Source organism: Pongo pygmaeus, chromosome X, assembly GCF_028885625.2.
Source record: "Pongo pygmaeus isolate AG05252 chromosome X, NHGRI_mPonPyg2-v2.0_pri, whole genome shotgun sequence".
In the NCBI taxonomy this organism is placed as follows: Eukaryota; Metazoa; Chordata; class Mammalia; order Primates; family Hominidae; genus Pongo; species Pongo pygmaeus.
In genome coordinates, this window is record NC_072396.2 from 111,220,371 (window position 1) to 111,239,289 (window position 18,919).

The 18,919-nt window shown below is 36.4% G+C and overlaps 1 protein-coding gene across 6 annotated transcripts in view; it reads right to left on the bottom strand.

Annotated features, from left to right (window-relative positions):
• RBM41 (RNA binding motif protein 41) overlaps positions 1 to 18,919 on the bottom strand; it is a 61,985-nt gene that overhangs the window by 25,161 nt on the left and 17,905 nt on the right. For 5 of the 6 annotated variants that reach the window (XM_063660569.1, XM_054471548.2, XM_054471546.2 and 2 more), the window contains one exon: positions 1,515 to 1,918. In XM_063660569.1, the coding sequence (XP_063516639.1) occupies positions 1,515 to 1,918 (404 nt within the window). The remainder of the gene's footprint in view (positions 1 to 1,514; positions 1,919 to 18,919) is intronic. The other variant, XM_063660571.1, reaches the window with a different exon arrangement.

Below are 18,919 nucleotides of genomic sequence, written 5' to 3' on the forward strand. Positions count from 1 at the left end.
AAAATATAAAAACATGCACAGGAATTATAAATAGCAAATTCAGGATAGTGTTTACATCTGGAAAGGATAAAGGAGAATGAGATTGGTGAGGAATATGTGGAAGTCTTCAGGAATATCTATAATGCTTTATTATTTTTTTAATTAAGCAAATATGGAAAATATTAGGAATTGATAATGATTAATAAAGGTTGGCTGGCTACACAGGTATTTGCTATATTATTCTATATAACTTTTGGTATATTAATATTTCATAACAAAAAGTAAATAAAAACAAAGCTACCCTTGAACTAATAGTATAAATGCCCCTGAACTATTAGAAATTCAGTCAAATAAACTGTTTTAATATCCCTCATCTAGAATGATTATTTTTAATTCAGAGACAGTCAAAAACTAACATTATAATTTTGGTTTTGTTTTTTAAATTAGACACAACAAAGTATATGCTCCAGGGGCTTGTGTTGTCTCTTTGGGTAATATAGTAATGAAGAGTTTTCCATTCCAGATGTAACATATAACATGAATGTGAAATAATGATTTGATCCATAATCTCTTTAGGTAATATAGTAATGAAGAGTTTTCCATTCCAGATGTAACGTATAACATGAATGTGAAATAATGATTTGATCAATAAAATAAGAATTATTTACAACATTATTTAGTTACATATTGGACAATTTCTTTTCTTTTTTGTTTTTTTTGAGACAAAGTCTCAGTTTGTTGCCCAGGCTGGATTCTGCAGTGGCATGATCTCGGCTCACTGCAACCTCCGCCTCCCGGGTTCAAGCGATTCTCCTGCCTCAGCCTCCTGAGTAGCTGGGATTGCAGGCACACACCACCACGCCCAGCTAATTTTTGTATTTTTAGTAGAGATGGGGTTTCACCATGTTGGTCAGGCTGGTCTCAAACTACTGACCTCGTGATCCGCCTGCCTCAGCCTCCCAAAGTGCTCGGATTACAGGCATGAGCCACCACACCCGGCCTTGTTGGACAATTTCTTAAAGCTTATAGGACCTTTTCACTTTGCTGCTTTGCCAACAGCAATTTAAGTCATATGTCATACGAAAGCCAGGTAGAACATTCTGAAGAGAAGACTCATGTGGTAGCATATACCCAACTCACAACCAGGCAGTCAATTATTGGCTAATTCCAGAGGCACCATGGCTACCAGCTATGGTGGTCCTATGAACACTATTTGATTATCACACCGTAGGACCTTGGAGGTTACTCTTCCTTCAATTCGGGGCTTCTAATGGGTATAGACTAGAGTCTTATCAAGATTTCTTTAAAACACTAAGGGTAGTTCAGGACCTTAGCAAAGTACCAAGAACCTTATAGGAAATACACTACTTAAATAGTATGCAGAGAATGAATAGTCAAGGTCAAGGACAAACACAATCACTGTGCCTATATCATGATTCTTTGGTATAATCAAAGCTAATTTAAAAGTATTACTTTAGGTAGAGATAAATAAAAGCGAAATCAACCCAGGTTGTTTTACTTGGTTTGGCCTATACCTTGTTTGGTTCCCCTGGATTATATGAAGAAAACATAGGAATTTTTCGGATCTCTTCCTCTGACAAACGATTTCTCTGGATTTCATCTTCTGGGACAAATTCTATTGGCTGCGTCAGCTTCTTAGGCCCAGTCCAACACTGCTCAGGTGAAAAATCAATAACATTTGCCACATGGAGACTGGGGCCTTTACCCTGTGCTGCCTGTTTTCCCTTGTCCTGGAGTAATGATGGGCTCTCAGCTGTGCCACTATCACCCACTGATGTAGCTGAGGCCAGTGAGTGGGAAGCAAAGGGTTCACCTCTCATAAGTTGGAACTCTTCAAGACGTTTTTTCATTATCATCTCTTGGTAAAAACTTTCCAGGTTGTTCATGGGATCACCTTTGTTCTTCTTTTGGGGTTCATCTGGATCAAGACAAAGAGATAGGGAAGTTCTACAAAGCCTACCAATACAACCTTTGACAAATTAATAAAAATTAAATCCTGGACCTCAGATAAAGAAACACTGCTGGGGCAGGTCTTTACAACCTGTGACAAATGACAATGGTAAATAGTTATCTTATTACAGTATATTTCAAGCAGAACTATAGGCCAGAACTATGGTGAGGCAACTGAGGCACCTAGAGTCATGCAAATATATGCACCTCTAATTGATAAGGGCATTTAAAAAAATATAAGCAATATAGCATTATACTTCACAAAATTAATAATTCCTTAGTATCATCTAATACCAATGTTATGTTCAAATTGTCCTGATTCCATCTAAGATTTTTTTATACTTGTTTATTCAATTCAAAATCTAAACTAGCCTTTGGCTGTTATATCTCTTAAGATACTTTTATTCTAAAACAGTGCCTCGTCTCTCCCACCCCTCTATTTCATTTTCTCACTCATCCATTGATTAAATAAACTACATTTGTTCTATGAACAAATGAATTTGATTAATCATTTTCTGACGGTGTTGTTTAACTTGTTCCTTAATCCCTTCTATTTCTTGGCAGATAATCTATAACTATGCTACCTAATATAGTAGCCACTGGTCACATGTGTCTATTTAAATTAATTTTTAAATATCAGTTCCTCAGCTGAACTTAACAAATTTAAAGTGTTCGACAGTCGCATGTGGCTAGTGGATACCATATTGGACAGAACAGATAAAAACTATTACATCATTTTAGAAAGTTGCATCGGACAGTGCTGATCCACAGGTTTGATTAGGTTCAGGTTCTATATTTTTAGGAAAGAATCCTTTATAGACAGATATGTACTTCCTATTGTATCATGTCATAAGACACATAATGTTTGGTGGTCCTATTTTTAGTGATACTGAAATTGATCAGTGGATTGAGGTGGTAGATGGTATTAGTCTCATCCCTCCATTATTAAATTTTCCCATTCACCTTCCACCTAATGGGTTTTTTACATCCATTGATGACCATTACCTAGTCTATTAATTTATTAAGAGTTGCAAATCATGGCTTTCCTAATTCTTTCTTTTACGCTTATTATCTGTAATTCTAAAATGAACTTACCGTCATCAACTATGTGGTTTCCCTAAACGTAGATCATATGGGAATGGCAGGATAAATGCTTGATTCTTTGCCATTATTTACCAATTATGAGAGTAAGAGTTGACACCTTAGATATGTCTAATGGAGGCCAGGTGTGGTGGCTCACGCCTGCAATCCCAGCACTTTGGGAGGCCGAGGCAGGCGGATCACAAGGTCAGGACTTTGAGACCAGCCTGGCCAATATGGTGAAACCCCATCTCTACTAAAAATAAAAAAATTAGCCGGGCATGGTGGCGGGCACCTGTAGTCCCAGTTACTCGGGAGGCTGAGGCAGGAGAATTGCTTGAACCTGGGAAGCGGAGGTTGCAGTGAGCCGAGATCGCACCACTGCACTCCAGCCTGGGTGACAGAGTGAGACTCTGTCTCAAAACAAAAAAAATGTCCAGTGGTGACCAATGGTTATTTTTAGTATAATAATGAAATCGTGTATTTTCATATACTTTATCTGTGTCAATTAAACATAGTCATTATTCTTTTTAGTGGCCAAATTATCCCACTTAGGACCAGTGGGAGCCCCTTCAAATCGGCTCCTGTATTGCTTCTCAGCTTTCTGGCACAGCCAAATATCCTAAGCTCATCTTGCATACCTCCTAACTCAAACCTGGAATATTTTTGTAGGGACCCTTGGTTCCTTTTAGTAGGAAGTGGTATTTAGAAACCAAAGTGTGTTGCTGGTGTGTGCAGAAGCAACTTCCAAGTTGTTGTTTCCAGGCCTTTTCAGTGGACAAAAGCTAGGACATTTTTTTTAAATGATCCACTAGAATGGTTTTATTTTATTTATTATTTTTTAAAATTTTACTTTAAGTTCTGGGATACATGTGCTGAAGATGCAGTTTTGTTACATAGGTATACATGTGCCATGGTGGTGTGCTGCACCTATCAACCCATTATCTAAGTTTTAAGCCCTGCATGCATTAGGTATTTGTCCTAATGCTCTCCTTCCCCTTTCCTTCCACTCCCCAAAAGGCCCCAGTATGTGATGTTCCCTTCCCTGTGTCCATGTGTTCTCATTGTTCAACTCCCACTTATGAGTGAGAACATGCGGTGTTTGGTTTTCTGTTCTTGTGTTAGTTTGTTGAGCAAGAGGGACATTTTTAAAGAGAAAAGTAAACCATCAGTTTATATTGGTATTTCCAACTCAAATTTAAGATAACAAGATTTTTACTTAAACTCCTTTATTTTAGAGTGTATCTCCTCTCATATGCTTAAAGTAATATTAGCAAAATTATTCATTAAATTCTTCCTACAATATACTTATAGAATTTTAAAATGTCAATAACAATACTATCACCAATAAAACTGCTGAATATAGTTTTATATTTCTTTGCAGTTACTTTTGCCCTTAGAATATGGGTCCCATTGGAAATATACAAATGTTTTAAAGTCACTATAAGTAACTGTTTTGTTTTCCAATTGTGTGTTTATGCTACTAACTTTATTTATCATTAGGCTCATTTGCTTCAGGTTGTTTTTGAATTTTAGAGATTGATTTTTACCTTTTTGATCAAACTTTTAAATGATGCAAAATATTTACATGGATCTAAAGTGAAACTGTTATACAGTACCTTCACAGAAGTCTCACTTCCATCTCTGTCCCCTTTATCCCATTCCCTTCCTTCCCCATAAATAATAATTTTTATTAGGTTTTGGCTTATGGTTCCATTGTTTCTTTTTTGAAAATATAAGCAAATAGGCATATATACACATACACATAATTCATTAGTTATACCTCTCTCCTACATAAAAAGTAACTTACTAGAAGCACTGTTCTACAATTTACTTTTTTGCACTTATATCCTGGAGATAGTTCCATATTAATGTGTAGAGCTCTTCTCATTCCTTCGTAAAGCTGCACAGTACTCCATTGTGTGGATGTACCATAGTTTATTTAACTATTCCCCTCCTGATACACGTTGGTCTTATATCCAGTCTCATACTGTTATGAATAATGTCCTGATAAACAGCTTTGTGCATACAGGATTTGGTATTTTTCAAGTATATGTTTAAAACAGATTCCCTGAAGTGAAACTGCTGAGACAAAGGGCAAATGTGTATGTAATTTTTCTACGTATTGTTAAATTTCACGCTGTAGGAGTTATACTATTCTATATTTCCACCAGCAAGGCATAGGAGTAGTTATGTAAGTATTTCCTAAGACAACTACATTAAAATTAAGAACTTCTGTTCATCAAAATGTCATAAAGAGATGGACCAAAAAAAAAAAAAAAAACCCACAGGATAGGAAAAGATATTTGCTACACAAAGAATTATCAGAGAACTTAAAACTAAAATACATGAATAACTCCTACAAATCAATAAGAAAAAGATGAACAACCATTAGGAAAATGGGCAAAATACTGAAGAGATGCCTTACAAAAGAGCAAATACACATAGCTAATAAATATATGTGGGTCAGGCGTGGTGGCTCATGCCTGTAATCCCAGCACTTGGGAGGCTGAGGCAGGAGGAAAGTTCCTTGAGCCCAGGAGTTCGAGACCAGCCTGGGTAACACGGTGATACCCTGTCTCTAGATTAAAAAATAATAATAAAATAAATATATACAAAAGTGTTCAGCCATATTAGAATTCAGGGAAATGCAAATTAGGAAGGGTATAAGATACTAATAGAAAACCAACATATTGGCAAAAATTAAAAAGAATGCCAACATTACATGTCAGTGAAGTTGTAGAGCAACTGGTACCCTCACATATTGCTGGTGGGAATGTGTATACACAGTGCAAATCAACGTGGCATCATCTACTAATGTTGAAGATATGCTCAACATACAACCCATCAATTCTACTCCCACATACATACCTTAGAAAAATGTAGGCATATATGCACCAGGACACAATAATAAGAATTTTCAGATCATTGCTATTTATAATTGCCTATAGTTAGCAAAAATACAAATGTTCATCTAAGAAGAATTAATTATAAAATTCTGGTACGTTTATATGATGAAATACTATCATCCAAAGTAAGTGAACAGATTTCAGCTACATATGTCCAAGTGGATGAACAGATTAATAAATACACTAAAAAATAATTAAGGATGCATCAATAAATAAGGATTCCTCCCTTTGTAGAGCTAAGTGAATTACATGGCATGTTAGAAGGTAGGAGTGCTATAAAAAAGAAAAAAAAATACAAGATAAGATTGGAAGAGCTATGAGGTGGTTGTAATTTTTAATGTTGGTCTGGATAGGTCTCATTGAGAAGGTGCTATTTGAATGAAGACCTGAAAAAAGCAAGGGCATCTATCATACTGATATTAGAGTGAGGTCTCAAGGTAGGAGTATGTCTCAAAAAACTAAAAAAGACTGAAATCATATAAAGTATGTTCTGTAACCACAATGGACATACATTAGTGATCCACTACTGTAAGAAACAGGAAAACACAAATATCTGGAAATTGAACAACAAACTTCTAAATAACCCATTGGTCAAAGAACTCATAAAGGAAATTTAAAAATATTTTGACCTCAATGAAAATGAAAACACAACATATCAAAATTTATGAATACAGCTAAAACAATGCTGCATCCATATGACAGACAGTTAAAGCTTTAAATGCCTGTATTGGAAAAGAAGAATGGTTTCAAATTTAAAACCTGAGCTTCCAAGTCAGGAAACTAGAAAAAGAGTCAACTAAACAGAAAGCAAGCAGAAGGAAGAAAACAATAAAGATTAAGAAATAAATCAGCGCAATAGAAAATGGAAAAATAGAGAAAAATCAACAAAACCAAAAGCTGGTTCTTTGAAAAGTTTAACAAATGACAAACCTTTACCTAGACTAAACAAGAAAGTAAGAGAGAAGACAAAAATGACTAAAGCCAATAATTAAAGAGGAAGCATCACTACTAACTTTAGGGAATGAAAAACAATTATTTAGGAATATTGTAAATAACTTTAGGCCAACAAATTAGGAAACCTAGATAAATGGACAAATTCATAGAAAGATACAAATTACCAAAGCACTCTTAAAGAAAAAACAAATAACAAGAGGGTGAATTAGTACTCAGTAAACAACCCACAAAGAAAAACCCAGGTCCAAATGGCTTCATTGGTAAATTCTATCAAATACTTAAAGAAATAACACCAATCCTCCAGAAACACTTCAGAAAAGGGAAGAGAAGGAAATACTTTCCAATTCATTCTATGATGTCAGTATTACACTGATAACAAAAGTAAACAAAGATATTACAAGAAAACCACAGACCAATATTCCTCATGAATATAGATGCAAAAATACTTAATAAAATATTAGCAACCCTCATCCAGCAACATACAAAAGAATCACACACATATAAGGGGGATTTATCCCAGAAATGAAAGATTGGTGTAACATCTAAAAATCAATAGATTAAATCTTAAATCACATGATCATCACAGTAGGTGCAGAAAAAGCGTTAAACAAAATCCAATACCCATTTATAATTTTTTAAAAGCTCAATTAACTGACACTAGAAGAGAGCATCTTCAACCTGCTTGTGGTAGGCTGAATAATGGCCCCCCAAAGATGTCCACATCCTAATCCCTGGAATCTGTGAAAATGTTAAATTATACTGCAGAGGGGAATTTGCAAATGTGATCATGTTAAGGTTGAGATAGGAAGATGATTCTGGATTATGCAGGTGGGACCAATGTAATCATAAGGGTCCTTATCAGAAGGAAGCAAGAAGGTCAGAGACAGAATGGGAGATGTGATGATATATGCAGAGGATAATGTGAGGAAGGGTCGAGCCAAGGCATACAGGTAACCTCTAGAATCTGGACAAGGCTCAACCAGAGCCTCTAGAAGAAATGCAGTCCTGTTGACATCTTAAGATTTCTGACCTCTAGAACTACAAGGGCAGAAATTTATATTGTTTAAGCCACTCAATATATGGTAATTAGTTACATACTAATTACCTTTATTTTCATAGGAAAGTAATATACTGCCAAAGAGCATGTGCAGAAAACCCAGAGCTAAGATCATACTTAATGGTTAAAAACTGAATACTTTTCCCCTAAGACTGGGAACAAGGCAAGGATGTTAGCTCTCATCACTTCCATTCAACATTATACTGAAGGTTCCAGACAGTATAAGGAGGCAAAAAAAAAAAAAAAAATCCTCCAAACTGGAAAGACAGAAGTGTCTTTATTCACAGGAAATAGGATTGTCTATGTAGAAAACTCTAAGATATCCATAATAAAACTTTTAGAATAAAAGAGTTTAGTCACAGGATACAAATTAATATAGAAAAATCAACTTTAGGCCAGGCACAGTGGCTCATGCCTGTAATCCCACCACTATGGGAGGCTGAAGAGGGAGGATCACCTGAGGTCAGGAGTTTGAGAACAGCCTAGCCAATATGGTGAAACTCTGTCTCTACTAAAAATACAAAAATTAGCCAGGCGTGGTGGCGCATGCCTGTAATCCCAGCTACTCAGGAGGCTGAGGCAGGAGAATCGCTTGAACCTAGGTGGCGGAGGTTGCAGTGAGCCGAGATAGTGCCACTGCACTCCAGCCTGGGTGACAAAGCAAGAATCCATCTAAAAAAAAAAAAAAGAAAAAAGAAAAATCAACTCAATTTCTATATAATTGCATGCAACAACTGGAAAATGAAATGTGAAAACAATTCTATTCACAAGAACATGAAAATCATTAAAATGCTTAGAAATAAATTCAAAAGGCTGGGTGTGGTGGCTCATACCTGTAATCCCAGTGCTTTGAGAGGATGATGTGGGAGGGTCACTTGAGGCCAGGAGTTTGGGACCAGCCTGGGCAATACAGTGAGACCCCATCTCTAAACAAAATTTTAAAAACAATTAGCCAAGCATGGTGGCATGCACCTGTAGTCCTAGCTATTCAGGAGGCTGAGGCAAAAGGATCCCTTGAGCTCAGGAGTTGGAGGCTGCAGTGAGCTATGATTGTGTCACTGCACTCCAGCCTGGATTACAGAACAAGACCCTGTCTCTAAAAAATAATAAATAAATTCAATAAAGAAAGCATAAGATTAAGTTTGATAAAATAAATGTAACTTAAAAACTACAAAACAATGCTGAAATAAATTGTAGAAGATCTAAACAAAGGAAGAGACATTCTATTTTCTTGTATTAAAAGATTAATGATTAAAGATCAGTTTTCTCCAAATTGAATTATAGATTCAACTTAATCCTTATTAAATTCTGGCAGGCTTATTTTTCTTAAAATATTGGCAAGCTGTTTCTAAAATTTACATGGAAATACAAAGCACCTAGAATAGAAAGAGTGATTTTAAAAAAGAGAAACAAAGTTGGAGGAGTCATACTACCCAATTTCAAAACTTACTATAAAGGTACAGTAAAAAGATTTAGAGTATAAGGATAGGCATATAGATCAATGGAACCAAGTTGAGTGTCCAGAAATAAAGCCTTACATTTATGGTCAATTGATTTTTCCACAAAGGTGCCAAGACAATGGGAAAAATAACAGCCTTTAAATAGTGCTGGAACAACTGGACATCCATAAACAAAAATATGAACTTGGACCCTTTACTTCACACATAAAAATCAACTCAAATGTATAATATATCTAGATGTAAAATCTAAGACTATAAGTATTCCAGAAAAAAAAAATAGAATATCTTTCTGACCTTGAGTTCAGCAATGATTTCTTAGATATGACACCAAAAGCACAAGCCATAAAATAATGAATTGAACTTCATTAAAATTAAAAACATCTGTGTTTCAAAAGACACCATTAAGAAAATAAAGACAAGCTACAGACTAGAAGAAAACATTTGCAAATCATATATATACCTTATAAAGGACTTGTATTCAGAATAAAGAATTCTTATACTCAGAAACAACCCAATCAAAAAATGGGCAAAAGACTTAAACAGACATTTCACCAAAAAAGACATATTGATGGCTAATGAGCAGATGAAAAAGTATTCAAGATCATTTGTTATTACAGAAATTCAAAATAAAACTACAATGAGCTATCAGTACACACACTGAAATGGCTGTAATAAAAGACAGGTAATAACAAGTATTGGCAAGGATGCAGAGAAATAAGAACTCATACATTGCTGATGAGACAGTAAAATGATACAACCACATTAGGAAATAGTCAATTCCTCAAATTGGTTATACACGGAATTACTGTAGGACACAGAAATTTTACTCATTCAAGAGAAATGAAAACATGTTCACACAAATGTTCACAGCAACATTATTGATAATAGCTAAAAGTGGAAACAACCTAAATGTCATCAAGTGGTGAAAAGATTAAACAATGTGGTATATCTATTGACATGGTTTGGCTCTGTGTCCCCACCCAAATCTCATCTGGAATTGTAATCCCCATAATCCCCACATGTCAAGGGAGGGACTTAGTGGGATGTGACTGAATCATGGGGGCGGTTTCCCCTATGCTGTTCTTGTGATAGTGAGTTTGTTCTCACAAGATCTGATGGTTCTATACATGTTTGACAGTTCCTCCTTCACACACACTCTCTCCTGCCACCTTGTGAAGAAGGTGTCTGCTTCCCCTTCTGCTATGATTGTAAGTTTCCTGAGGCCTCCTCAGCCATGCAGAACTGTGAGTCAATTAAACCTCTTTCCTTTAAAAATTATCCAGTCTCCAGTATTTCTTCATGGCAGTCTGAGAACAGACTAATAAAGCTGTAAAATAAAAAAACTAGCTATATAAAGGAACAAATTGCTGATACATGCAACAACATGGAGAACCTCAAAAACATTATGGTTCCTGAAAGAAGCCAGATTCAAAAGACCACGTATTGTAAGATTCCATTCATTATGAAATATCTAGAAAAGACAAATTTATGGAAACAGAGGCTTGGGGTATATGTGGGAGTCATTTACTGCAAATGAGCCCTAGGGAATTTTGCCCTGGGTGATGGAAATGTCTTAAAATTGGACTCTGGATTTGATAGCACAATTCTATAAATTTACTAAAAATCACTGAATTGAACACTTACAATAGGTGGATTTTATCATGTGTAAATTATATACCTCAACAAAGCGGTTTAAAAATAAACAAATTATTCAGAATCACAAAAGGTGAGAAGAAATAGAAAACAGAAAATGTACTGAAAGTCATTAAAGGATAATTAAATTAATGGAAAGGTACCATGTTCACATTTGAAGATTTGAAGACTCACAGATATGTCAATTGGCCTCAATTGACTTAAATGCTCGATGGAATCCCAATCAAAATCATATAAAGGTATGTGTGCATGTGTAACTTGATAGATTTTCAAATTTACATGGAAAGGCGAAGTGTCAAAAGTAGACAAAACACTTTTGAAGAAAAACAAGTTGGAAAGAATTATTCTGCAGATACTAAAACATCATAAAGCTAGACTGTGTGATATTGATTCTAAAATAGCCAAAAAGACCAAAGGAACAAAAGAAAGAATAAAAAAAAAATTCATTCATATATGAACACCTGATATTGCAACACAATAACAGTCTAGACATTTTCAATATTTGGTGTTAGAAGGCTATCTACACGAGGGAAAAAGGAACTGGAACCCTACTTTATACCATATACATAAATCAATTCCAGGTAGATTAAAGACTTAAATGTAAAAGGCAAAAAACATAAAGCTTTTAGAATAAAGAACAGTATCAGGGCCACGCGCAGTGGCTCATGCCTGTAATCCCAGCACCTTGGGAGGCCAAGGAGGGCAGATCACCAGAGGTCAGGAGTTCGAGACCAGCCTGGCCAATGTGGTAAAACCCCACCTCTACTAAAAATACAAAAATTAGCTGGGCGTGGTGGCGCATATCTGTAATCCCAGCTACTTGGAAGGCCGAGGCATGAGAACTGCTTGAACCCAGGAGGCGGAGGTTGCAGTGAACCAGGCCACTGCACTGCGGCCTGGGTGACAGGGGAAGACTCTTTGTCTCAAAAAAAAAAAAAAAAAGGATTTATTAATCAAAGCACAAAACCACTAAGTATAAAGAAAAAATTAATAAATTTTATTACATAGAGATCAACAACTGTTGTTTACCAAAAGATACCATAAAGGCAGTGAAATGACAAACTACAGAATTGGAATATACATTTTCAACATATATTACCAACAAAGAACAAGTATCCATAATAATAAAAAGACTGGTGCAAATTTATAAGAAAATGCACCTATGACTAGAGAAAAATTGGATACAGAGTATTCAGGATGTATAACCTCAACACTTTCCTATCTCCTTCCTTCCTGTACAGAGGTGGCAATAACTGAGATGTGCTATATCTTAGTGCTTTGGTGTTCACCCATTGGTTATTTTGTCTTTAAAGTTATTTATCTGCTGACTTCAAGATTCAAAAGCTATTGTTTTGATAGATGCCTAAAGTGACCTCTGAACCAAGACTGCATCTGGACAAAGATACAACAGATGGAAAGACATTCAGATAGTAAATAGGCATTTTCACATTTGCTAAATGGGCAAAAGAACTGAATAGCCATTTCACAAAGCAGGCTGTCCAAATGGCCAGTCAATGTGTAAGAAGGTATCCAACATAACTAGTTTTCAAGAATGAAATTAAAACCACAATGAAACAAACAAACAATACAGGCTCAGACTCTTAAAATGACATCCTGAAAGGTACACACACACACAAACACACACACACACACACGAACACGAAGGCAGGGGAACTGTTCGGGGAACTGTTCTAAAGCAAACTAAGTGTAATGTGTGATCTCCGATTGTATTCTGGATTTATAATTGAGAAACCTGATTGCAACATTAGAGAAGCAATGTTAAATTTCTTAAGAGTGATCATTATACTGTGATTGCACAGGAGAATGTCTTTGTTCTTAGGAGATACACAATTAAGTATTTAGGAGTAAATCCTTCTTATGTCTGAAACTTACTCCAAACAGTTTATTAGTAAACAAACTACATACACATACACTCATATGGAGGAAGAGAGGTAAAGCAAATGTGGCAAGTTGTCAACAGTTGGTGAACGCAGGTGAAGGGTGTGGGTGTATTCTTTCAATTTTTCTCCACATTTGATATTTTCCAAAATAAAAGGTTGAGGAAAATAACACTTCACTAAAGCCTTTAAAAAAGTAACATAAATTGGCCAGGTGTGGTGGCTCATGCCTATAATCCCAACACTTTGGGAGGCTGAGATGAGTGGATCACTTGAGGTCAGGAGTTCCAGACTAGCTTGGCCAACATGGTGTGTGCCACTGTCCCTGGTGAACATTTTGTATTTTTAGTCTGTACTAAAAATACAAAAATTAGCCAGGGGTGGTGGCAAACGTCTGTAATCCCAGCTACTCGGAAGGCTGAGGCACGGGAATTGCTCGAATCTGGGAAGTGGAGGTTGCAGTGAGCTGAAATCATGCCACTGCACTTTAGCCTGGGTGACAGAGCAGACTCTGTCTCAAAAAAAAGAAAAAAAAGTAACATAAATAAATGTTAACTAATAATAAAGGGAAAAAAGCACAACAAAATACAAGTAAATACTCATCATATTAGAGTCTGAGGATACCCGTTGTGGACAAGGATGTAAAGCAACCTAAACATTTCCACATGGCTGGTGGAATTTTAACTTGGGGGAATCCCTTCAGAAATTAGTTAACAGCTATTAAAGTTGAAGACATGTGAACACTTCACCACGCAATTCCACTCCTAGATATATACCCTGAGAAACTCCTGCATACGTGTCCCAGAAAACATGTACAAGAAAGATCACAGTGGCAGAAGTGATATATACAGCCCCCCAAATGGGAACAACCCAAATGTGCAACTACAGTAGAATGGATAAACTATGGTATGTTCATATAAAGGAATACTATACCATACTTCAGTGAAAATGAACTACGGCTACACATAGCAATATGTACAAATATCTCAAATACAATTGCCAGAAAACACCACAATATTGAGTAGAAAAGGAAGACCCAATAGAATACATACAGTATAATTCACTGACACAATGCTTAAGCACAGGCAAAACCAAACCAGACTGTCTAATGCTGCATGTATGGGTGGTAAAGATATAAAGAAAAATAAGGAAATTATCACAAGTTAGGGCAGTAGTTATATCTAGTGGGAAGAGGGTTGTGATTTGTGAGGGACATATGGGGATGTTTGGAGTATCGGCATGTTCTATTTCTTGATCTGATTAAAAATGTTTTAAGCGCTGTTTGTCATGATCTATCTCATTATAAAAAGATGGTTTCCAAAAAAAAGTGAATGAGAGGTGAACAAGTGGCAATAAGTAAATGTACTGGGTTAAATAGAATCCTCCCAAAATTCATGTCTACCTAGAACCTAAGAATATGACCTTATTTGGAAATAGGGTCTTTGCAGATATAATTAGTTAAGGTGAAGTCACAGGGTAGGCTCTGAGTCCAATGACTGATGTCCTTATAAGAAGGACATGTGAAGATACAGAGACAGACACAGTCAACAACCAGAATGCCATGTGATGGCAGAGGCAGAGATTGGAGAGATAATCTAAGAACTGCCAGCAAACACCAGAAGATAAGAGAGAGGCATGGAACAAATTCTCCCTCAGAGCCACTAGAAGGACCCAACTTTGCCAACATCTTGATTTTGTAGCCTCCACAACTGTGAGGGAATAACTTTCTGTTGTTTTAAGCCATTCACCTTAAGCAGCATCCTACTTCCCAGTACCAAAGTTTGTATTAGATTCCTAGGGCTGCCATAACAAAGTACCACTGGTACTGGGAAGTAAGATGCTGCTTTAACAAATACCTAAAAATGTGGAATTGGATTTAGAATTGGGTAATGAGTAGAGGCTGGAAGAATTTTGAGCTGCTTGATGGTAAAAGCCTATATTACATTGAGGAGATTGTTGGTAGAAATATGGATGTTAAAGGCAGTTCTGGTAAGGGCTCAGAAAGAAGTAAAGAGACAGTAGAGAAAGCTTCTATTATCTTAGAGAATATATGTGTTCATGATTATATACATGTAATCATGAACAAAATGTTGCTAGAGGTATAAATGTTAAAAGTACTTCTGGTAAGGCCTTAGAAGGAAATGATGAACATGTTATTAGACACTGGAGGAAAGGCAATCTTTGCTATAAAGTGGCAGAAACTTGGCTGAATTGAGTTCTACTGTTGGGCGAAAAGTCTAACTTAAAAGTGACAAACTGATATTTCGCTAAGGAGATGAATGGGCAAAGTGTGGAAGATGCAGGCTAGTTTCTCCCTGATGCTTATAATAAAATAAAAGAGGACAGAGGAAAATTGAAGAAGGAACTGTTAAGAAAAAAGGGGACAACACTTGATGATTGGGAAAATTCTCAGCCTATACAGATAGCGTGCTCTGGAAACAGGGCCAACAGTATAGATGGACAAACTTTCATTGAAGAGATTAAGTGTTAGAGTGTTAGGATCCAATCAACCAACTCAGCAGAAGCCAGGAATACAGATCGGGTTATCTAGGAAGAATCTGTAGAGAAACCTCATGTCTAATGGTATAAATCTCTTGACATATATGAGACTGACAATGTTTTTGAGAATCTTATACCAGCAAAAACCACCAGTGCCAGCCTGGTGTGAAAGAGACAGAGACAGGACAAAGGAAGGATGATTACAAGAGCAAAGCCACAGACGTAGAGGCCAGAGAGGATGGGGCTATAGCTGCCCTGATAGACTGAGTATATGGGCCCAGTGGACAAAGCACTGAGCCCAGAATATTACTCATAGGCCTTGAAAACTAATGGAATTTGCTACGCTAGGCTACAAACTTGCTTTAGACCAGTAACCCCTTTATTCCCTCATTTTTGCCCTTTCAGAATGGGAATGTCTATCTTATGCCTGTCCCACTATTTTATTTTGGAAGCAGATAACTTGTTTTCTAGCTCCACCAGTCTCTGGATGGAGAGAAATTTTGCCCCAGGATGGACCATATCCAGAACCTCACCCATACCTGATATAGATGATTTAGATAATGAGACTTAGGACTTTTTGAGTTGGTATTTAGATGATATTTGGGACTCAGACTTGGTGCTGGAATGGGTTAAGACTTTTGGGGATGTTATGTCTTTTGCACGTGGATAGATGTGAATTTTTGGCACCAGAGGGCAGACTGTACTAGGTTGAACAGTATACCTCTAAAATTCATGTCCACCTGGAGCCACAGACTGTGAAATATTTGGAAATAGGGTATTTGCAGATGTAGTTAAATTAAGATGAAGTAATACCAGATTAGGGTGGGGCCTAAATCCAATGACTGATATCCTTTTAAGAGAGCAATGTGAAAACACAGATACATGAGAATGCTATGTGATGACAGAGGCAGAGATAGGAATTATGCATCTATGAACCAGGGAACACCAAGAATTGCTGGCAACTACCAGAGATAGAAGAAGTAATGAAGGATATTCTCCTAGAGCCTGCAGAAAGAGCATGGCCCTGCTGACACCTTTGATTTTAGACTTCTAGCCTCCAGAACTGTGGAGAGGATACACTTCTGTTGTTCTAAGCCACCAGATTTATAATAATTTGTTACAGCAGTCCTAGGAAACTAACACAGTAATTATAGAAAACTCTTCTAAGAATTGTGCTGTAGAAAGGGCAAACTATTGATACATATGACAATATGAATGAATCCCAAAAACATTATGTTGAATTAAAGAAACCTTACACTAAGAACATATACTGTACGATTCCAGTTATATGAAGCTCTAGAACAAGCAAAACTAATCTATGGTGGAAAAAAATCAAAACACTAGTTGCCTCTGAGACGGTAGGATGGGAATTACTGGAAAGAAGTATGCTGAAACTTTCTGGGGTGATAGTAATCTTCTGTGTTGATGGGGTTAGGTTACACAGATGCAGTGTGTCCTGGAGATGGTCTGATGATTGTTTTTATTCCCAATTCCATGTTCAGTGATAACATATTGGTAGCTTGAAACTGGCTATGGTGGTAATATGTACACCTTGGAAACTGGCAAATGATACAAATCAGGGCCTGTTTTCCCCGCTCCCCTCCCCCACCACCCTGCCAGAGACCTGGTTGTTAAACATTTACCAGTATATCACTACAGATTTATACATTGGTCAAAAGTCAGCAAATGAACACTTAAAAGAGCTTTACATTTAACTGCTTGCAAATTATGCAACAAAAGAAAAATCATTAATAAATATTTAACTCTCATTAACAGTATACATGCTGAAGTATTTGGGGGGGAGGAATTTACATCAGCGGTTTTCTAAAATACATTAATAAAGATGGATTGATAGATGGGTATGGGTATAGATAGATATGTGATAAGGCAAAATATTAATGGTAGATTCCAGATGGTAATATAATGGTTCTTTGTGATAAAATTCTTTCATCTTTTCTGTGTGTTTGAAAATTTTCACTGAAAACAAATAATAGAAAAAATCTTTTCCCATTAGGATATCAAAAATATTAACATATTATATTATCTATTTAATATTATCTTTTTTAGGGCTTAAATTTTTACATTTCACTTTTTAAACGAACTGCTACTTATTATGGTATACAGTAAAAGAAGATCTTGTCAAAGGCCTTTTCTGCATCTATTGAGATAATCATATGCTTTTTGTCATTGGTTCTGTTTATATGCTGGATTACATTTATTGATTTGCATATGTTGAACCAGCCCTGCATCTGAGGGATGAAGCCCACTTGATCATGGTGGATAAGCTTTTTGATGTGCTGCTGGATTCGGTTTGCCAGTATTTTATTAAGGATTTCTGCATCGAATAAAAACTCTCAATAAATTAGGTATTGATGGGACGTATCTCGAAATAATAAGAGCTATCTATGACAAACCCACAGCCAATATCATACTGAATGGGCAAAAACCGGAAGCATTCCCTTTGAAAACTGGCACAAGACAGGGATGCCTTCTCTCACCACTCCTATTCAACATACTATTGGAAGTTCTGGCCAGGGCAATCAGGTAGGAGAAGGAAATAAAGGGTATTCAATTAGCAAAAGAGGAAGTCAAATTGTCCCTGTTTGCAGATGACATGATTGTATATCTAGAAAACCCTGTTGTCTCAGCCCAAAATCTCCTTAAGCTGATAAGCAACTTCAGCAAAGTCTCAGGATACAAAATCAATGTGCAAAAATCACAAGCATTCTTATACACCAATAACAGACAAACAGGGAGCCAAATCATGAGTGAACTCCCATTCACAATTGCTTCAAAGAGAATAAAATACGTAGAAATCCAACTTACAAGGGATGTGAAGGACCTCTTCAAGGAGAACTACAAACCACTGTTCAATGAAATAAAAGAAGATACAAACAAATGGAAGCACATTCCATGCTCATGGGTAGGAAGAATCAATATTGTGAAAATGGCCATACTGCCTAAGGTAATTTACAGATTCAATGCCATCTCCATCAAGCTACCAATGACTTTCTTCACAGAATTGGAAAAACTACTTTAAAGTTCATATGGAACCAAAAAAGAGCCCGCATTGCCAAGTCAATCCTAAGCCAAAAGAACAAAGCTGGAGGCATCACGCTACCTGACTCCAAACTATACTACAAGGCTACAGTAACCAAAACCGCATGGTACTGGTACCAAAACAGAGATATAGACCAATGGAACAGAACAGAGCCCTCAGAAATAACGCCTCATATCTACAACTATCTGATCTTTGACAAACCTGACAAAAACAAGAAATGGGGAAATGATTCCCTGTTTAATAAATGGTGCTGGCAAAACTGGCTAGCCATATGTAGAAAGCTGAATCTGGATCCCTTCCTTACACCTTATACAAAAATTAATTCAAGATGGATTAAAGACTTAAATGTTAGACCTAAAACCATAAAAACCCTAGAAGAAAACCTAGGCAATACCATT